Source organism: Etheostoma spectabile, chromosome 1 (assembly GCF_008692095.1).
Source record: "Etheostoma spectabile isolate EspeVRDwgs_2016 chromosome 1, UIUC_Espe_1.0, whole genome shotgun sequence".
Taxonomy (NCBI): Eukaryota; Metazoa; Chordata; class Actinopteri; order Perciformes; family Percidae; genus Etheostoma; species Etheostoma spectabile.
Window position 1 is genome coordinate 15,917,082 of NC_045733.1, and position 21,879 is coordinate 15,938,960.

A 21,879-nucleotide genomic window follows, 5' to 3' on the forward strand; every position below is an offset into this window, starting at 1 on the left:
TGTGTAATTTATTGTATAATACTGTTTGCTATATTTTGTAAACTTATCTATCTCTTTACACTTACCTATCTTTGCTTTTATCTTTGCTGTTGCAAACTATAATTTCCCCACTGTGGGACAAATAAAGGTTTTCTTATCTTAGTGTATGTTAGCTCACAGGACTCTAAGGTGCTAGTTAGTGTATGTTAGCTCACAGGGCTCTAGGGTGCTAGTTAGTGTATGTTAGTGTTAGTGCTCACAGGGCTCTAGGGTGCTAGTTAGTGTATGTTAGCTCACAGGACTCTAAGGTGCTAGTTAGTGTATGTTAGTGTTAGTGCTCACAGGAGTCTAGGGTGCTAGTTAGTGTATGTTAGCTCACAGGACTCTAAGGTGCTAGTTAGTGTATGTTAGCTCACAGGGCTCTAGGGTGCTAGTTAGTGTATGTTAGCTCACAGGGCTCTAAGGTGCTAGTTAGTGTATGTTAGCTCACAGGGCTCTAGGGTGCTAGTTAGTGTATGTTAGCTCACAGGGCTCTAGGGTGCTAGTTAGTGTATGTTAGCTCACAGGACTCTAAGGTGCTAGTTAGTGTATGTTAGCTCACAGGGCTCTAGGGTGCTAGTTAGTGTATGTTAGCTCACAGGGCTCTAGGGTGCTAGTTAGTGTCTGTTAGCTCACAGGGCTCTAGGGTCCTAGGTTGCACCGGTGCACCTCATGTCCTCGCATCCGCTGCCTCTCCACAAACAAAGCAATGTTGTTCACATCGATATGGTTAAATGTTGCGTTACATGACCCATTTCTTCTGTAAAGCCGTGCCTGTGTTTGGATCTCTCCTCTTACTCTCCGTGCAGCCCCGCCCCCATTCACTCACACACGGCTCCAAGCAACATGGAGAGACACAGCGGCGACCACGCCGGTCCACATTTCTGATATATGTCCACAGTTTCAATTGTTATTAACACAGCTGTATATTGTTAAGCATGAGAAGCAAACCTGTACCAGTGTTTCCACTGGTAACTCTGCTGTTGCGGCGGCCACGGCAAAAAACACAGAAGCAGTTATTTAAAGCAACTAACTTCAGTTTGTAAAATAATAGCGCATGAGACGGAGACTGCTAGACCTGGGTGAGAGATGTGACCCATGGCCAGAATATTATAGTTCATAAAAATGTAGCTCAGTGACGATACAGACATTTCATACACACGTGTGCAACTCTGCTGACCCACCCCGTGTTGGACCCTTTCATAGTGAGTCATCCGTCACTCTTTGAGTAGCATACGTCCATCACACTCCCTCTCTCTCCCTAGCTCTTTTAATCAGTTATTTTTGAAAACAAGTGAAGGAGCTTTCTCAGAGATAAATTTAAAAAAAATATATCCTAGGCTATTTAGTTCAGATTATTTTCATTTACATGTGTTGCAGCTGTATGTGTGTACAAATACAACTTCAACATGAGAGGAATGTAGCATAATATGGATGTGAAAGCAGTTCTAAATAGCTTATGTGACACAAAAATTTGTTCTGGTTCAAATCAACAAATAGTTTTGATAATTAATCGTGATCTAAATATTGATCAAAAGTAATTGTGATTATCATTTTGGCCATAATCGTGCAGCCCTAATTTTCATATAACTCTAATTAAATAATCCTCACACAACCCAAAATGTTGAACTATTCCATTAAAAAGTTTTCAAAAAATAAAGTTATGCAGTACTTGCAGATCTCCAGCTGTCAGTCGTCCTGAATGGCCACAGAAGTCTTCATGGGCCGTGATGCCTTCTAAAACATATGTAACCTGTTTGAGAAAAGACACACACATATCATTAGGAGCCTCATATTACCTCATACTAATTCATTAAAAACACATTTTAATTTTTAAATTTAAATATTTAACATTTTTAAAATGTATTTTATATTTAACCCTCATTTTGACAGCCTATTTGACACAAAGCAATGACCCCTGTTTGCATTAAGTGAGTTATATTGTTCCAGGTTTCACTAACTCAGGCCATGAGCTTATAAACGAGTGCTGCTTTGACACTAGAAGCAATGGGTCACCGGTTCAAAGGAGAACATCTGTGTATGGGAGGAAATCTCCGGCCCCTGCAGTGAGCCGCCTGTGATCTGTCGCCACAGCTGTGCAATTTCAAAAGTAATGCGAGTGTGAGCAAACACACCTGTTGAAAGGCATGCTGGGAGTGTAGCCTAGTCTTGTCCACCCGCACTGGGAGATTTAAGTTGCATCTGCCAACTCAAATATACTTGGAAGAATGTCTGGCCATCTAAGGACATATGTGTTTTTTTAAGTTTGATACAACTTGCCACATTACTGCTAATGCAGAATACACAGTTTAACCATAATGAAAAATGAAATAAAATAAAAAGGGAATTTCTTTTTTAAAGATCATTTTTGGGAATTTTAGGCCTTTATTTGACAGGACACATGAAGACATCAAAGGGGGGAGAGAGATGAGGAATGACATGCAGCTAAGGGCCACAGGCCGGAGTCCAACCCGAGCCTGCTGCGTCGAGGAGTAAATCTTTATTATACGGGGGACTGCTAACAACTGAGCTATCTGGGTGCTCCAAAAAGGCAATTTTTATGAAGTCATTGTCAAAAGCAAAGTTATCACTAAGAGGTTCACAGAGAAATGAACAGAGTGGGAGCCAAAATAAAAGCTAACTATTATGTTTTCTATTCCTTGGGCCTGAATTGAAAAGTTATTTAGTCAGATATGCTCCCACGTTTATCAAACACACAGCAGAAACTAGTAAAGCCCAGGCAAAAGTAAAAGGACACACATTTTCCCATATATTATCTGAATATTCACTTTCCAATCCCACGTTAAAATGTACTTTGCCATTTCTAAAAAGCAGCAATAATTGATTTGGCCACTTTAGGACAGTGGAACATTGAACAAATGCAGCGCAACATTATTATTCATTTGGAGACGTGTTTCTGTCCACTTAACAATGTCTTCTCTCTCTCTCCTTTAAGACTTCTGAAGGAAATAGCTTTTTAGCCACGGAATGTTTGACTTTACTCCCTGGCTAGTTGCTAACGTTCTCTGTCTGCGGTTTGCTGCTGAGCCGGTAGTGTACAGAGGGTTTATCAGAGATTTGCTAAAAAACACCTACCAGTACATACAGTTGATAAATCAAAACCGTAAAACTAAGACAATGTGCTCCAATATGTTAAAATTCTATGTAGAGCTGAGGGTAGAGCAGATTTGGGTGATTTTTCTTTGTGGGTTTGTCACTACGAGCAGCATCTTTCACGTTACACATCATTCTTAAATTCCTTGTTTAACAATTTATTCATTTATAGCAGCTCTAAAGTAAAGATGATCTTCATGAATAAGTTACAACAAGCTTTCAAACATTGTGAATAATAAAAGGATGTAAAAAATTGAGCTGCAGCTGTATCTGTTATTTTTTTATTTATTAATTAACGCTGAAGCCTAACATGAGGTCTTAAAGTTCTCTAATTTCTCTGACTGAATCTCTAATTTAGAAGCCGTTTATTTGATGAAAAGGTTATTTCCATTGTCATTCTTGTCGTCAATTACATCTTTGTCATCTAAATAATCAATTGTTCATTTTCAATACTACACAAAAGTCAGATGTGAAATAAAGATCAACAAATGACAAGCTGCAGGGAAGGAAAGGAGGGAAGTTGGAAGCTGTGGGTTCTAAACTGCATTACTAGGGTTTTAATTATGTAATTAAACAGTGAAGCCATGGCTACTTTATTAAATTGTCATGAAACGTAGAGAAAGTGGTGGCAATAATAGCAGACGGTTCTAGAAGAGATTTTGTGTTGGTAGATGGGGAGTGAGTATTGGACCTCTCAGTTCTCCAAAAACAGGGACAGCCAACTTCAGTGGAGACAGAATACATTCATTTCAAATACCAAGAAGAATAAAACCCCACAAAACCAAGGGCGGTTTTAACAAAAACACATCAGAAGACATTTGCAGAAGACACATCAAAGAAAATTCCTCTCTTTCAAAATCGGGGGATTTTGTTGTTGACATATTAAACTTTTTTAACCCAAAGCTTTCTGGGCTTAATATAAGCTCAAGCAAACTAAACAGACCCAGTTGATAATATAATTCTGGCTTTCTGTGTATTTTGTTAAAATCTATAAACATTTCAACAATTGTGGAAGACAAAGTAGTACAGTAGCTTTCTGGGCACTGTCCTGCTGTCGCCGCCTTGTGGTCAAAGTAAGACATTCGTCCCTAAGTGAGCCTGTTGGGCCTGGCAAAAATCCTGGGTTTCTACTAATTCAACCTGTAATAATAATACAATAATCATATTATAATGTTATAACATTTACTATTATTTGGTTCTTGATATATTTTTTTGTATATTGCCCACAATCAAGAGGTTTGGCCACCCTTGCTGTAGAGCAGAGATCTTCAACCGGGGTCCTCAGAGTCACTGCAGAGAGGCCACCAATTTATCGTTAACTACTTTTTGGAACGTTTTCTTCCCCCCAAATTAAAAAAAATGTCTAAAAATATATACAGTCAATTAACATGATTCCAAATGATAAATCAGCCCATTCGGAAAAAAAACAACAAAAAAACTTCATAGATGATAACCTTACTGGCCTACAGGAAAAGTATCCACTATGATAGCCATCTACAGATACAATACAGCTTCTGGATTCACTGTGCCTTCCACATGAATGTTTGACATGATGATATATGAATATGTAAATAGAAGCTTAGTATTGTAGGTCACCATAAAAAGGAATGTATAAAGGATTTTTGGCCACCCTACCCATCAGGTGTAGGCCCAGTTTATTATGCAACTAAACAATATGAATGTAGTAGGGGGTCCCTGCTCACCTCTATTTCAAGTTAGGGGTCCTTGGCCTAAAGACAGCTGAAGACCCCTGCTGTAGAGCAAATGACACCCGCTAGCCTTGGACCCTCAATTAAGATTCAAAAAGAAATATTCCACAAAAAATCTTTACAGTGAAAGTGGATTATAAATGAATTACAATTAATCAATTATTAAAATAGTTGCTGAAGATGCTGTTGCATAACTCATCATTGGACTGTATGTAATGACACCAAATACAACCTCAGACAGACTGATGAAGGCCGGACAGCTGAAATTGTTGGGCAGGGTAAAAAAAATAGTGTCCTGGAGAAGAGAGGGAACTTTTGCTATAATTTGCTATAAGGACAAAAAAAGATTTGTGTTCCTCTCATTTTGCTGGCTTCACAAGTTTACATTTAACTTTCTCCAGGTCGAATTTGGGGCCACACTAAATAGTTTGGAAAGGCTCAAATTAAAGTCAAATATTCTTACCGTCTCAAAACCCCGGTGAGGATGGTCTGGAAAACCTGCTGGCTTGCTCACTCTGAACTCATCCAACATCAGGAAAGGATCCAGATTTCTCAGCTGGAAAATATATGTATAGACTTAGACTTCTCTTTATTAATCCTTTTGGGATGACTCCCGCAAGGAAATTAAAATTTCCAGCATCAGTTTTAACAAGAATTCAGTATAGAAGACAATATAAAGTGATAAAAATAGTAATAATAATAATATGAATAAGCACCTTTGGCTATAATGACATAAAAAGTAATTTACCATAAATTATCAGTCAAAAGTGTCAGTGTTGAATCAAGTGTTAAAGTGTCCAGGTATTTGTGAGTCCAGGTGTGTATGTGTATGTATGTATTGTCCTCTCTGCCCTATCTCCTCCTCCCCCCGAGTGAGGAGTTGTAGAGTCTGATGGCACGAGAGACAAAGGAGTCCTTGAGTCTGCTGGTCCTACACCTGGGAAGGAGCAGCCTTCCACTGAACAGGCTCCTCTGGGTGCTGATGACGGTGTGCATGGGGTGGCTGGCATTGTCAATAATGTCCAGCAGTTTGTCCAGTGTCCTCCTCTCTGCCACCGTCACCAGTGAGTCCAGCTTCATGCCGACCACAGAGCCGGCCCGCCTGATCAGTTGATCCAGCCTGGAGGTGTCCTTCTACGTACAGTATCGCTTAAATTACAGTGACGGCGGTTACGTTGAGTCCTTAGTAAGAAGGTTTGACACTCAAACAACATTAACATGTTGAGGAACTTACCTCTCTTCTACCGATGCTCCTGCGGACACGAGCACCGGCTCCCTCCGACTGTTCCACACTCAGAACGGTCTTTTCCACCCTCCTCACGATCATTGTGCCCGGAAAGGATTCACTAGTCACTGAAAAAACTTAAAATATACTTTAATGTCAATTAAAGAACATATGTTTGCTTTCAAGCAACATGTTCAGTTTTTAAATCAATGTCTTTAAAACATATTGAACACTAGAGGAATGTCATATTATATATTTTGATATCACTGCTTTTGACAAGTGTGTGATACAGAGCAGTATTACTACAGGTGATCCACTATGGGTCATTTATAGGATCGGCCTACATCACATTAAATGTCCTTCTCACTCACTGACTCTTATTCAGTGCAACCTACAGGTTCCCAGCATGCAGTGGGTAAACGGCAGAGAAACATTCCCCTGTGCCCAGTTACATAAAACTTCCTAAATATCTCAAATTGAAATAGGCTATACGTTATTGGTCCCGAAACAAAATTATATCTTCTTTCTTGCAATGTAAACTGTCACAGTTGTTTTAACTGTATTTATAAAAGTAGTCTATTTTGTCAAAGACTGATTTAAAAAACGACCCAAACTGGAGGAAACCTGTTAGAAGGATTTTCCCCAAATCAAATACCAGTAACTTTATTAAGTAACATTACGACAAAATAACCGTAAACGTTACGCAATCAGTAGTTACTGTGCATTAAAATATTCTTCCTGATAAATTGGAGGCTCTCTGCGAACCAACCGACCTGACAACAGCGATCAGCTGCTCGTGCGTCAGCTGAGCGGATCAGCTGGTCATCAGCTGATGTCAGGGCTTTCTCAACATTCATTTCAACGATACAATTGCTTCAAATGTTATTATAGGCTAGCCTACATCATATCCCGAATGCCCCGCTCTGTGTGCGGGAACGCATCGGTTCAACTTCACCGGGTCCTCTGTCTGCCCTCTACTCTCAGATCGTCAACTTCCTCATCATCATGTTGATTGTGTAGCCTACTATGTCCACACTATTCAAAATGAAAGATTCAGGTACACTCCTACACGGTGCCAGTTTAATATCTGCCTATATAATCAGGTTGTAAAACACACTCACCTACCTGAACGTATGGGAAAACGTCTGGCTGTTTTAACTGTTTTTATACCGATATCGGAATGACTATCACTCTCCAACGTGTGGTATGTTGTTGTGACTGCAGCCCTCTTCACCACAGGTAGCCTAGCTACAATGCGGAAGTCAGTGAGGGGGCGGGGCTGAAGATATTTCCACAGTGTAATCAACAGGTGAGTAGCTGGAAATAATTGATCATGCGTGCTGATGTGTTTTTAAAAAACACCGAAGTTGGCTTATTTTAAACAGACACTCCACAAACCAAAAAGTGATCCACCAAGCTCCCAGTCAATTGAAGCCCAGAGTCACAGATTTGTCTCAGAAGGCTTTAAGGATGATATTTATATATATTAACTCTGGAGTATACACTTTTTAATGCCAAACAATATTTGCTTACATCAGCCATGATGTAAACAATTGATATCCAAGTGTTATATCATTTCATATTTGTGGATATACCCCTACCTTAATAAAAACGACTGATTGGGATGAAAATGTGTTTATTTATGTACAATTGCTGTTATCCCCCCCAAAAAGTCAATTTCACAGGTTTCACTGCAGTTATTTAATCAAGGCCACGTAGTAGGCCCATCATAAGTCAACAAGAATATTCGACCGCTCACACACGTGCAACTCAGTTCTCCGAGCTGTGTTGGAAAGTTAAAGCCATAAAAGGCCTTGCATCTGTTTGATGTATTCTTCAGTTTTAGATTTCTCCCCACTCAGTTCAGAAGCCTCTGAATTGTCCTGTTGCTGACGGCGCATGATGTCTTTGGCGATTCGCATGCTGGCAGCCTGTCCGCCGGCCAGGTTGACTGCGTGAGGTCCAACCTGTGGGTGGGGAAAATAATGGTGCAGATTGTTGTTGAGACCTATATTTTTGTAACCCAAACCAGCCCAAAAAATACCTACCTGAAGAGCGGTGTACTGCCCCATCAGGTAGAGCGGGCACCCTTCTGCCCACTGTAGGCTTTCTGATATGCACGGCCATCCGTCAATCACCTTCATGGAGGGACATGCCGGACACATTTTATGCATCCATTAGTGTCGCCTTGTTCAGGTTACATCATGAAAAATTAATAAATTTGCATATCCAACCCACCTGAATGGGGAATTCCTTCAACACCTCAGAAAGCAATGGGTCCTGTTTGGCATCAAGTTTGCAGCCGGTGGCGAGCCAGATCATATCTCCATTCCAGTGGTCCCCTGTGCTGAGACAGAGACTCCAGGCCTGGTCCCTGTAGCACCAGCTGGCCTCACTTACCTGGACAGTTGCATGCATTAAGATTTAAAAAAAAAAAAAACCTTTCACGTACCTCGCCACGTCTCATCTCAATCACTACACCCTCAACCTTACACCCTGCGGGATGCACATGCACCATTACCTGACAGTATGTCTTCACGTCCACCTGTCCAGTCAGGATGAAAGGCTGTAGGTGGATGTAGGCCTCCGGGGTGACGGCGCCTCCTTTCCTCGCCTGGCGAATCATAGACAGCCGTTTGTGGAGGCTCCGTTCATTATAGAACTGCCGCAGGTAAGCCTGGCCGTCCATCTTGATGCCGTGCTCCACGTGGGAGTAACGACCTACCAGGCTCTCCACGTCGCCCACATCAAATTGCTTTAACTGCGGAAGAAACAATGAGGACTGATTGTTTGTTGGAGGCAGAGAGACAGGTATGTCGACAGTGATGGTTGGTCTACATGCAGTTTCACACTGTCACTAGACCTGGAGGTGCTTCCTCATGACCCATGTCACCTGGCTGGCACCTTGCTGCAGGGCAATTGAGACCACATGAGCGCTGGTCAGACCTCCACCAACTACCATTACTCTCTGCCCTGCCTCACACACTACACACAATTCTACACACACATACACATACAGTACAGTACAGTACTTGTAAAGGAAAGTGTTGCACTGAGGACGGGGGTCAAATAGCCTCTGAAGTCTGCAGAAGCAAGGAAGGTGAAAGCAAAGTGTTATTGAATATTATGACAAAAAACACTGGCAACAAGACATTACGTTTATACCAATTATCCTCCGGGGCAATGCTTCAATCATTGTTTTCCTGCAAAGCTTTTCTGTATTATTGTGATGTTACATAAGCCTTCTGACTCACCTTGAGTGGGAAAAGTCTCTTTTTGTCGCTGATAATCTGTGTCTTTACGTTTTTGCCGAGCAGTTGGCAGGTTGTGCATGAGCTGCACTGTGTGTTGCAAACGCTCCTCTGGGTAGCGCTCTGCAATGCCTTTCACCCACTGAGGGATGTTTGCCATCAGGGCACGGGTTGGACCTGTTGCCACAATGACCTGGCAGGCTTTTAGGATGATGCCATCTTGAAGTTGGACTTCAAAATATTTCACTCTCTTCTTTCCAGTCACTCTCATGGCCTCACCCGCTTTAATCGAGTCAGCCTTTTCTTTCACCTCTTCCTTGTCCTCAATCACAGGGGTGATGTGCTCCACTGTTCCCTTCACCAGCACTTTGTCCAAGTTGTATCTCTCCACCTGCATGTTCAGAGTTATTATATCAGGAAATAGCAATGCTCGGAATAAGGTGCTTGAAGGACAATGTTGCCATTAGTTCATGTTTTTCAGTTTAGACCAAAACCAGCAATGTGTTTGTCCGTCCATCAGTACTTTCCCTGCCATGAGTGCGGTACTCATCCACAATCTCCTTCGTTCCTACTGAATACATACATCTTAACAAACGAGTCACAAATATATAGTTTTTTTGTGTCATTTTGGAGGCAATATAATGTCATTGTTTAATATATTGTTTAATAGAAGCATGTAATTATACATTCTTTCATTAACATTTATTTAGATGCAGATTTGCATGCTTTTTAACATATCTTTATCTAGTAAAATAGTATTGTAACATCAGTGTAACATTAAACATACCATGCGGAATAGACACACACACACGCACGCACACACACACACACACACACACTGTGTCCTACCTGATCTTTGAAGAAATCCACACTAAGTTTGGTTCCTGGCAGACTGAAGGATAAACTCTTCCTGAGGGTTGAGGTGATGTTGAGACGTTTCTTCTCTTTCCTGCCGAGCCTCATGTCGTTGAAAAATGCATTTTTGTCCAGAATATAAACCCGGTCTGGAAGACTGTGAAGCTCCGCTGAACGATCAGACTTTAAAACAAACTCCTGCAGCGCTTTCTGACAAAGATAACATGCACGCACATGATTATTTATGATCACATTGTAAAAGCACTTTCCTTGCTTCTACTTCAGGAGAGAAAGTTGTGTGTGTTTACCTTATTGAGAGGGTCTGTGTGCACCAGTGTGTGTGAGCGCAGATGAGGGATGTTCAGAGCTGTGAACTGGCTCTCCCACAGAGTGGTCCACTCACCATAGGAATCTACCACTTGGAGATTCAGCAGGGGGCAACTGACCTTCTCTGATTTCGTTGACTTTGCTAGTCGATCCTCCAGTGTCAGGCCCGCAGAGACTACACACAAAACACATCAGATCAGAAATGTAAGGCCACATACTGTAGGGATTAAAAAAGGTTTCTTTTTGCGGTTTGTCATATGCATGTCAAAATGAGGAAGTGCTTACAAGACAAAGGTAATTTAATTTGTGTTTTATTTGGTTTTATTGTTAAGGTAGCTTGGCTCCTGGTTTCAGAACTCTAGTTCCCCTCCTTCATCTCAGACTGCAATTCAAATTTAATGAATGAAAGAAGTATATTTATATTAATATAATTTACACTTTATTAATCCTGCAAGGGAAATTGCAATGGTTCATTCAGTCTAACTATAACTAATACCAATGCTAAGCATTACATACAAAATCAAAATGATGACTTAAATCAAGATTATGTCAGGATCATTAGAAGATGATAAGAAAACAGTGATATGGCTGCATTCCAAAAGTGGCAAAAAAACCAACCCTCTTAAAAGTTAAAACACTAACCAACTATATGTTTGACATGTTTGTCATGATGTATGATAATCCTTCCAAATTATCAAATTGTATCTCATAATTTTGATTGAGTGAATAAAAGCAAGCACACGGTACCAGCTGTCGCCCTCCTCTTCTTCTTGCCACTGCAGCGTTTGTTGTTCGCTGTTTCTGGGTTCGTCTGAGGCCTTGGAGGGTCCGAGAGGAAGGGGGGGAAGTCATGTCCGGGTTCTGAATTTGGATCAGGGTCAGGGTTTGATAGCAAGCTAGCAAGGGTCAAGGCATGAGGGCCACCCCCTATTATCAACACATCCAGTATCACCATCTGAAACACACACACAGACAGTTCCAACAGGACAGTGTTGAGCCCCGTGCAGTTAGAAACCGGCATGGGAAGCTTAGTAGTACTTTCAAAGCCTATTCTGTAACCCGAGTTAATTCCTCAAACTGTAACACTCTCACTCACAGCTTTTGTGCCATCTGCAGGGATTTCAACTGGCTACTAGTCCGCTTCTCCAATTTCTTGGCTCCTCTCTATAGACCTTTTCACAGATATAAACATTCTAAATGGACCCAAGTTGATTTCCTGTTGCAATGTATGTGAATGGCATCAACTGACAGGATGTTAACAAGGGGCCAAGGTGAATTCCATTGAAAAGGTCATATACACCTTTTCAATTGCATTGCAGTTGTTCCTAAGACTCTAGATTTCTAAAACTGTAGATTTCATTTTCAAACAACACAGTGTGACCAAGCTCCATCTGATAGGTTGAACTGACTTATCATCCAGAGCAGACACCAGTGTTAGGTGAAATGCACAAAAGAGGTCAACATTACTCAACTACTATAGCTACTACACTGACTAATTTTTTTCTCAGCAGTCAGACACACACATCACACAGAATAGACAGTACAGTGGATACTCAGTGCATTACAGTACCTGGTTGAGTTTGGATTGTCAACTTGTGCCAGCTTCTGAGACGGTGGAAACAGTGCTGCAGTGCAGTTCTGGACCTGAAAGTTTGCGACCTGAAGGTTTGCGACACTGGCGTGTGCTTCTCATGTAACTCAATCCACCTCAGCGTCTACAGATTTAGCTGACTTCACTGGCTCGACAGGGAACGCTGGAAATAGCTTCAGTGTGTGTGTGTGTGTGTGTGTGTGTGTGCTTGTATAAGTTTAGTCAAACAACTTGAAACTTGAAACGAAAACATTACATTTTACAGCACACAAAACATATTTTCTTTCTCTTGTTTTCTGTTATTTAACCAGGTAAAAGTCTCATTACGATTAAAAAAAGATATCTTACAAAAACAACACAAAGAACGGGGCAATTGTAATATGCTAGAAAGGAGTTTAAATAACATCTAGTTAAAGGAAAAGTTTGACATTTTAGGAAATCAGGATTTAACTCTGCTATCTATCTATCCGTCCTGCAGCTACAGTACATCTACCTATATTTAATAAAGGAATTCAAATTTAATTCAAAGTCTACATTCTGATGCATATCTGTAGGTTATGCAGTATGTAAAGTAGGTTGTACAGTATATAAAGTAGGTTATAAAGTATATAAAGTAGGTTATACAGTATATAAAGTAGGTTATAAAGTATATAAAGTAGGTTATAAAGTATATAAAGTAGGTTATACAGTGTGTAAAGTAGGTTATACAGTATATAAAGTAGGTTATAAAGTATATAAAGTAGGTTATACAGTATATAAAGGAGTAACAGTCAGCCTGAAATGTCTACAGCAGTAAAACGCAACATACATCAATGCAGCAGGAATATTAATTGAGAAACATCATATATAACATAAAACACATTTTACTCCACAGTGAGTACTTTTACTTTTGATACCTGATGTAGCGTACAATTAGCTGATAATACTGATTTTTATTTAAGTAAGGTTTTGAATGCAGGATTTGTACCTGTAGTGGAGTATTTTCTCACATTGTAGTATTAGAACTTTTACTTCCACCACTAAGTGTACATAATGAAACATTTCTTGAGAACATAAGTACTCAGAAAAGCAGATCAGTGTTATTTAATAAAGTAAAAACAAAATCTTTACAAGCACGTTTTCATTTGCTATATTTACCTTTTAAAGTAAAAATAAAATACCACCCTGACATGGTGTTACAGTGACCATGATGAAGAGCGGTTAATTATCACTTCCGTTTCTAGTTGGCTAGTTCATTATTGAACCACACATAGTACACATTTGTATCCACTAAGGAGCAATTAACCGTTACAGAGGAAGTCATTTTCTTCCATTAGTTCCCATGTCAAATGTGTTCCAAATGTGACATGCTTCAAAACAGACGGTTGCCATTTCCTCTTCTCTCTGTTTAGGGATTTATGTTTGACAGTTACTGTAGTAGCTGTCAGGGTATTGGTGTTTAAAAAAAATAAAAAAAATAAAGGAAGTAAACATCCAGTAAAAGAAGTAAAATGTGTTTTATATGACCTGTCTACTCTACTCTTTATTGCAGTACAATGTGAGAGTAAGATCACGTGTCTGCGTACATTCTTTAGTCAGACCTCTGCTGATGTTAGGGATTTTGCTTAATGTAGAAAATCTAAATAAACAATTAAATAAAATGTGTTAACTCATGAACTCTCACATCTCTCTCCTCAAGATCTGAATAAATCTTACCCCGTGTCCCCTTTTGCATTTAAGATTTACTAATCTTTATTCACTTCCTCTTCTGACATCAGTTCCGCATTCAATGCGGTGTCATTGGACCCTAAGTCCTACTTCCCCTTGGGATCTTTAAAGCAGAAGCTCAAACCCCCTGAAGGCTATTAAAGGCCGGCACTGTCACTCATTTCAGTCTTTGGCATTATCATCAGAGGACGCTGTTAGCACCATGGATCTGAAGGTGGGTGATAAAACCTTACAACAGGGAACACAGCTACATGTGAGATACATTTTCAAAAGACATGATTGTGTATATTGGCTGATGTTAAGTCTGCTTATTTATTCCTAAACATCAGGACTCTCTGGTTAAGGGAGGCGTGTTGATCGTCCACCAGATCCATGAAGGAAAGCACCAGTATGAAGTGGAAAATATTATGAAGTACAAACAAGCAAGTGGAGAAAAAGCTTTTGTCAGGTACAAATCCGACACAGTGTTTAGCAGACTCGAGTTACTCAGTGACTGACACACACTAATTAGCAAAACAACTAAGCTGTGCAAAAAGAGTGACAGAAAAAAAGAGAATGAATACACACGTTTAAAAAACTGTTCCAACTTTGGCAGAAAACTGTGTATTAACATAGAAAATAGGTTTTTCCGGGCTTTATAACATAACTTACTAATTATTCAACACATTTTTCACTTTCTAAGAGGTCATTATTTCTGCAGTTTTAAAGATGTAAAAAAAAAAGAAATGATCCAGATGCTCTGCAGCTCTCTTCTAGAAGTAGGCAATAATATTTGGGACACAGAGGCGTAGCAGCATGTTCAGTAGCAACAGTTTATTTTTCATACTAAAAGGGGAAGTCTGCTTGAAAGCAAACACAGAAAAGCCTGTTTTACGACATGAGGAGATACATCAGTCAAATGGATGGATTTTTCCCAATATTTGCTCATTACACATTTTGGTAACATAATACAGTCAATAGTAACAACTGCAAACTCTTAATGAAGTATATGCCTCATCCTGTTTTTTTCTCAGGAGAGGAGACAAACTGATGCAGATAAACGGCATGGACCTGCAGGATCTCACACCTGAGGAGTTTTCACAATTGTTAGCTAAAGATAATCCAATGCTGGTGAGTTAATTGGCTTCCTTCAAGATAGAGTTTCTATTTCAGACTTTAGTCTATTTACATCTTTCAGGCGGAGAAGGCTGCAATTGTTGCATTAAACAAATCTGTTGTTGCTCATTATTTTAAAGGGAACATATCATAAAACACACACTTTTTCAGTGCTTGTGCACATACATTTGGGTATCTGGTGTGCAAACCAACCCACACACTGTGACATAAGACAACCCAGTCAGTTTTTTGTTCTGAGGTCAGAAACATGGGATTTTATGCTAGAAATCTAGACGCACCCTAGCGGCAGCACATATAATTTGCTGCTGGGGTGAGTCTAGCAACTCTCCGTTGGCTTGGGAGCTTGAAAATTCTGGTCAGGTCAACCATACTGTGTATAGTCGGTAGGTGGGCTTAATGTAATGACGGCAGAGTTGCGACAGTTCTGCGGGAATTCCCTGCTACTTGAAAAAAACAAAGAAGATGGTTGCTGCTGGCGAAAAGCGGCATTTCAGATTTAGATTAGATTAGATTATACTTTATTCATCCCACGACGGGGAAATTTTGTCGGGAAAATTTGGACCTGGAGTTAAACTTTTCTTTGAGAAAAGAACAAAGAACGGCACTGAAGTCATTCTTAAAAAAGGAAGATGGGTTCGTGGTTTTGCCGACAAAAGTTTTATCAACTAACGGTTTGTCCCGCCCCTTAGATTCAACCTTGCCGATGGTGAGCTCCCAGACCCTGGCTTGTCAGACTGATTCAACAAGCCATTCAGATTTTGCTCCCCTTCATCACACGATGGCTCACTAGAATACCGCCCTTCATCTGCATATCTCTTCTTGAGTATTTTAGCTTGTGAACTACCTTTGCAAAGGTGTGTTTTTCTCACAAGCCAATCAGAGCAGACTGGGCTTTTCAGGACGGGGGAAATTGAATTAACCTCTCACCCTCTCTTAAAATAAGAGAGATTAGGGCATGTCAACAAACCAAAAATACAAATTTGAACCTGAAAATGAGCATGACATGTGTCCTTTAACCGAATAATCCACCATACCAACATGTCCTATTGTGATATATTACAAGCCATTTTCTCCAATATACATATTTGGCTGTCAGAATTCTATGGTGGCCGACAGGGGCAAACCTAAGAAACCTAAGAAAAAACATGCAAATTGACATAACACAAGCAAATTAATAAAACAACTTAATTAATAGGTCAATAGATTGATAGAGACCATAGACTGTAAATATTAAGTCTATGTTTGAGATATGTTTTCTCTCATTTGGTGGGTGTGACTCGGCTCAAGTCACAGGTGATACTTAATCCGCAGAGACGTGTCTGTAAACTCGTAATAAAACCTTTAAAACTGCATCAGCGTTTAACGTTGACGTTTGTTTAAGCCATATTACACGAGAGGGTCCGAAAGGTGAAAGGAGCCTCACTGAAGTGCAGGCCTCCTCAAGTGTAATATTCTGATTATACAACAACGGTTACCAACAAAACAAGTAATTAATCTGTATTCATATTGTGGAGAAGTTTGCTCTCGAAATTGTTTTCGGGGTCGTCTGCTTTTCTTTTTGCATCGCTTCTTTTTTTGAGGTTTGTGTGCTTTTCTATTTGCATTGTTTCTATATTTGGAGCGCGTTTGTGTATTTGTTTGTGTTGTGTGTATTTGCAGCATGTTTGCTGAATGCTGCGCATGTGTTGTCAAACTAATGAAGTTGTTTTCTGTATTTGCTGGTGTTTTGTCTATTTCTATGGTTTTTTTTAAGTTGCAGGGTGTTGGCCCCTGTCGGCCACCGTAGATTTCACATAAAAAAAATCCACTTTGAGTCTTTAAACAATAGTTTTTTGTTATACTGTTAGTAATTTGGATGGATGAAAATAAAACTGGGTAAACTTTTCTGGCATTACATTAACTGTAGAAGTTTAAATTACACTGAAGACTTGACCTGTAACACTGTTTTTATATAAAATCACAACTTTACTCAGGGTCTTTCGGTTGAACAAAGATTTGACAAATCAGCCTGAGGACATCCACAAGACACTGTTCCCATTTCGGTGTTCACCAGTGGAAGGACACACACATTGTAACTTTGACGGTAGATGGTTGTGTAGGTGTTTGGAGCTGGAATTCTCACACAGCCATCAACAGACACACACTCAATAGTCAATCTGACCCCACATCTTTTTTTAATCCCCCTCTTTAGACGGTGCACAAAGCCAGCAGGATGAAGAAACACACTGAGCAGTCCTTTCCAGCTGAGGACACTTTATATCCCGTCTCCAAAGAATCCACAATACTCAGTTTCAGAATGGAGATGAGGAGGGAGACAGACTTGGAGAATGAAGTGGGTCAGGAGGGAGAAGTAAAGGAGGATGTGGGTATAGAGGAGGATATTTGCCAAGCAAAAAATGAGGTGAATGGGGAGAGGGGGGACATGCTCATTGTTTCCATGAAGAAGACCAACATCTCTGTGGTGAGGGGGAGGGGCTGCGACAGTGAGAGCCCCTGTAAAGGATGTCATGGGACAGGATGTACCTTCAATGATGTCGTCTTGGTGTCTGAATCCAGCCAGGTGGTGCTTGGTAAGTAAGTTGGGTTTTAGTCTATAAACTTCTATTTTAATTGTATATATATTTATAAAGATAGTCTTCATGAGATTTCTTTTTGAAGAAATAAACACAATACAGTCCAGTGACAACTATGGATCTCCAAATACTCTCATTTGAAATTTAGAAAAACTGAAGCATTTTCTGAATGGGTTTATAGCTACTTCTTAAATAAACTATACAATAAAGTTTTAACAGTAAGCTGAAAACAGCACTCTTTCTTATCTTACGAAAAGTTGAACCTACATGTCTTGGACGGATCACGAAAACACGCATTATGTATCAAAATTACATTAGAGATAAGAGATTTAGACCTCTAATGTGTGGTGTAATTCCATTCTTTTGGTAAAATATATAAAATAGCAAGGAATAGATCATCCGTGACCTGTTTGTTTTCTTACATACAGGGTATTAATTATAAACCACATGTCGTTCGTGTGATTGTTCCTTTCAGTTCCAAGAGGAGGGGACAGTTTCAAACAGCTAAAGTCGTTGAAGACTCCAGTCGAACACGTGGTCTCTCACTATTACCTGAGAGCTCTCTGTTCGCAGAGCAGAGTCTACGCTTCACCCAACCCAGGTTTGACATTCATTTACAGTAATCATAGATCAGTCTGGGATTTCAGTTTTCAATTGATTTGTGAAATTGTGTGTTTTCATTTTGTTTGTGTTGTCAGAGGAGATGACCATCTACTTGTACAAGTCAAACACTTCCTTTAGAGGAATGCCAGTGGTCCTAAACTTTAGCAAGACCAACTGCTTCCTCAGGTGCTGCAAGGAAGGGGAGAGGGTGTTCCTACAAGTGGAGGTAATAAGTGAGTCAGTTATGTACATATATTCCATCTGATAATTTCCATGAAATTACCATTAAAGGCATTTATGGCCCCCAGAGGATGAATCCTACTGACTTTAGTGATCCTCTGACCTTTCCTCTAGCGCCACTAAGAGGTTCCCATTTATGTTTTTGTTTTTTTTCCATCATCTGGGAACCATGAATGTATTAACAACATGAGAGACAATCCATCTTGTAGATGTTGAGATTGGATTTCACTTGATAAGTGATAAAGTCAGGGGACCACCAAGTTCAGAAGGAAACATCCTCATGGCAGCGTGAATGTCATTTTATTTTAATTTTGATGGTAATTCGTTTGAAAGTTGTTGAGGTATGCAATTGTTGACTGATCAACATACAGACCAATATCTGAGCTCAACACGCATTGAGCTAAGAAGCCTTAGTGTCTAAAAAATTAAAGGGTGGTTAAGAATCTTGGACATCAACAGACATTTATATCCCAGTCTGGCATTATAATTTCTTTTCCTCGGGTGTACTGTGGAGTGGGTAAGACTGTTCTTAATGGCAGGTTAGCCGTTTCTGTTCACTTGCACTAGCTTAGCACCAGCGAACTTTGCAACTGGAAGGACTGGATGAAACGTGTTAGAACAGTGTCCACTGATAACACGATAACTTGGAAATGCGGTCACATGTCCAAATTTCTGAACCACCCCTTTAACTCTGAATTAAATTACTCTTACACCAGTGATTGACTAGGACATAAACATTGTTTCTTCAAAGACTAAATCTTGATTACAAACCTAAGTGGGAAAATCTTTGTTGGTCAAGCAGCATATTTACAGATTGAGCATATATTTTATATTTAGACTTGTATCAATTTAGTATGCCTACTTTAAGTCAGCAATACTTATTTTTATGCAGTTTCTATATGCAGTATCTATTTAAAGAGAGGGACAAAGGAAGAAAACAGGGAAGTAGTTACAGTACTGTCAGATGAGAGTTTCATTATTTGAAATGCAACACAACAACAACATTTCCCCTTATGTTGCCCTATGGTATTTGGCGTAGACTGTATACTAAGAGGTATTTATGGACATATTACATTTTTAACCTGATTATGGTGCTACAGATTGTTAATGAATTGTAAGTTTAACAAGTTTATTGTGATAATTGTGATACTCGCAAGCAAAGTAATCATCAGTCCCTTCCAGAATGTTGAACAGTCACCTGCTCTCTATGTGATGGATATCCACGGTTGTCGTTGTTGTAGACATGCGACAAGCAGAGGCTGAAAATTATCTCTCTGAGTGACGAGAGCACCCTCTCCTTCGTCTTCTACATGAAGGCCGACCGGTCGAGACGGCGGAAGTTCGAGTCAGCGGTGCATGGCGGCTGGTTCATTCAAATAGACAACCATTTCGAGTCAGTTGACATGGCAACCCTAGATGGGGGGACGGGAGAGGAATCGTTCCTCTTCCTCATTCAGACGTGATGGCTGGTCACTTTCATCAGGTGTATTCTGAGTTCTCAATCAAGTTTACCTTTTAAAATTACCTTGTGGATGTCTATTCTGACATAATATTAAACAAAAGAAAAACATGAAAGGAGATCTTTTGTGTGACCCACCTTTCCAATGACAGAGACCCACGTCACTGTGTCAAATTCTGCTATTGCAGAAGTGCGTAGATATGTATCATACAACCATATCTAATTAAAAATATGCTTTGGGTGTGTGTATAATTAGATTTGATGTTTATGAATGAATATTTTGTGTTCAGGGGATGGAACTTTTATTTAAAAAGCATATATTCAAAATAAAGATGATGTGATAATAACTTTATTTATACAATTTTCTAATATACATTTTTAAGAGATGTTTAAGAGATGAAAATTACACATAGTATAAACTATAAACATAGGTTCCACGTATTACCACAAGCATTAATCAAGTTCTGAATGACTAGTTATATAACGTTATATGTAGGCTACTACAGTATATAGATGTGTACTGCATGCATATACAGTTTAGAAAATCCTTTGATTACATTTACTGGACTTGCTTGAAATTATATCATATTATAATGTCAACAGGTATAGAAGTATGTAAATAAGATGTATTACGCTTCTTTTAGCATATGGTGATCTTTGGAATGCATTGGTGGTAAACTGTGTATTTTGTGTGTATTTTACAGTGAGAAAAAGTGTGAAACCCGTTGTCACATCATTTGGAAAATTCAACATTTCAATAATATACGTGAGGGATATATATTTCAAATAAACTTGGCAATATGCAGTAGTTGACAAATTTCTTGTGATTGAAAATAATATTTAGTTTTAAATTTCAAAACAAGCAAAAGTATCAAATAGTATTACACAAATGCCTGACCATCAAAGCCTTTTATAGAACTTTAAATATTAAAAAGTAATATGAACAAATAATTATTTTTATTTTAATCAACTATACAGAATTTTACTTGCATTATGCAATTTATTTTTGGAATTCTATGAATATAATGTTCTGCAAATCACAAAACACATCTGGAAGCAACATTGGGCAAATGCTGCACCTTCTGAAAGTGAATCACATTTTTAGGTGTGTTATTAAAATACTTTTTGTATGTAAAAATATTTTGACTGTACTTTTAACTGTGCTACTTCTGACATACTGATTTTCTACTATTGATGTACAGCAGGGGTCTTCAACAGGGGGTCCGCGACCCCTAGGGGGTCCGCGGAGGTACTGCATGGGGGTCGCGAAAGTTTTGGTTGATTAGACTTTTTTTTATATTCCCCCCCCCCCCTGCAATTTTTTCCACTAATTGAAATGTCTTTAAATACACATTAACATGAATTCAACACACTGTAGTAAACAGATAAATGGAGGCAGAAGATGTCTTTCAGTCATCAATGCACACATGGCACTATAGGACCAGTTTGATATAACACAATTTTATACAATATATATAATTAGGGGGTCCCCGCTCCATCTCGCCATCAGTTTGAGGGTCCTTGGCCTGGAAAACGTTGAAGACCCCTGATGTACAGTATAAGAAGTACAACTTAAAATACTATTGACTACACTTACAGTGGTGTGAAAAAGTGTTTGCCCCCTTCCTCATTTCCTGTTCCTTTGCATGTTTGTCACACTTAAGTGTTTCGGAACATCAAACCAATTTAAACAATAGTCAAGGAAAACACAAGTAAACACAAAAGGCAATTTGTAAATGAAGGTGTTTATTATTAAAGGTGAAAAAAATCCAAACCATCATGGCCCTGTGTGAAAAAGTGTCCTGGAGGAATTTTGGCCCACTCATCTTTGCAGAATTGTCCTAATTCAGTTACATTAGAGGGTTTTCGAGCATGAACAGCCTTTTTAAGGTCATACCACAACATCTCAATAGGATTCAGGTCAGGACTTTGGCTAGGCCACTCCAAAGTCTTCATTTTGTTTTTTCTTCAGCCATTCGGTGGTGGACTTGCTGGTGTGTTTAGGATCATTGTCCTGCTGCAGAACCCAAGTTTGTTTCAGCTTGAGTACACAAACAGATGGTCGGACATTCTCCTTCAGGATCTCTTGGT

At 39.4% G+C, this 21,879-nt stretch overlaps 3 protein-coding genes across 5 annotated transcripts in view; 1 reads left to right on the plus strand and 2 right to left on the minus strand.

Annotated features, from left to right (window-relative positions):
• pir (pirin) overlaps positions 1-7,345 on the minus strand; it is a 17,941-nt gene extending 10,596 nt beyond the window's left edge. The window contains exons 1-4 of one of the 2 annotated variants that reach the window (XM_032503709.1): positions 7,192-7,345; positions 6,076-6,203; positions 5,305-5,397; positions 1,691-1,771 (exon numbers count right to left, since the gene is read on the minus strand). In XM_032503709.1, the coding sequence (XP_032359600.1) occupies positions 1,691-1,771; positions 5,305-5,397; positions 6,076-6,168 (267 nt within the window). In that variant the 5' untranslated portion in view covers positions 6,169-6,203; positions 7,192-7,345. Of the gene's footprint in view, positions 1-1,690; positions 1,772-5,304; positions 5,398-6,075; positions 6,204-7,187 lie in introns of both variants that reach the window. The other variant, XM_032503784.1, reaches the window with a different exon arrangement.
• The window catches only part of il1fma (interleukin-1 family member A), a 22,328-nt gene extending 2,233 nt beyond the window's left edge, over positions 1-20,095 (plus strand). Inside the window, exons 2-8 of the mRNA XM_032502871.1 lie at positions 13,996-14,011; positions 14,127-14,245; positions 14,811-14,907; positions 17,105-17,483; positions 17,962-18,087; positions 18,185-18,315; positions 19,571-20,095. Coding sequence (XP_032358762.1) covers positions 14,000-14,011; positions 14,127-14,245; positions 14,811-14,907; positions 17,105-17,483; positions 17,962-18,087; positions 18,185-18,315; positions 19,571-19,792 — 1,086 coding nt within the window. The 5' untranslated portion in view covers positions 13,996-13,999 and the 3' untranslated portion in view covers positions 19,793-20,095. The remainder of the gene's footprint in view (positions 1-13,995; positions 14,012-14,126; positions 14,246-14,810; positions 14,908-17,104; positions 17,484-17,961; positions 18,088-18,184; positions 18,316-19,570) is intronic.
• zgc:113276 (uncharacterized) lies at positions 7,737-12,204 on the minus strand. 2 transcript variants are annotated; one of them, XM_032500839.1, is made up of 10 exons: positions 12,070-12,204; positions 11,247-11,454; positions 10,481-10,674; positions 10,167-10,382; positions 9,321-9,708; positions 8,930-9,063; positions 8,588-8,827; positions 8,305-8,466; positions 8,115-8,204; positions 7,737-8,033 (listed from the first exon to the last, which is right to left on the minus strand). In XM_032500839.1, the coding sequence occupies exons 2-10, from the start codon at positions 11,452-11,454 to the stop codon at positions 7,863-7,865; spliced, it is 1,803 nt and encodes a 600-aa protein (XP_032356730.1). In that variant the 5' UTR covers positions 12,070-12,204; the 3' UTR covers positions 7,737-7,862. The 2 variants fall into 2 exon arrangements, with proteins under 2 accessions (XP_032356730.1, XP_032356808.1); XM_032500917.1 differs by lacking the exon at positions 8,115-8,204.
• Positions 20,096-21,879: the final 1,784 nt, after the last annotated feature.

Coding starts and splice junctions, on each gene's coding strand:
- zgc:113276 (XM_032500839.1), bottom strand. CDS start 11,454: ATGGTGATACTGGATGTGTTGATAATAGGGGGTGGCCCTCATGCCTTG. Junction 9,064..9,320: donor AGAGACTTTTCCCACTCAAG/GTGAGTCAGAAG, acceptor ATGTGTGTGTAG/AATTGTGTGTAGTGTGTGAG. Junction 8,828..8,929: donor TCATGAGGAAGCACCTCCAG/GTCTAGTGACAG, acceptor TTTCTTCCGCAG/TTAAAGCAATTTGATGTGGG.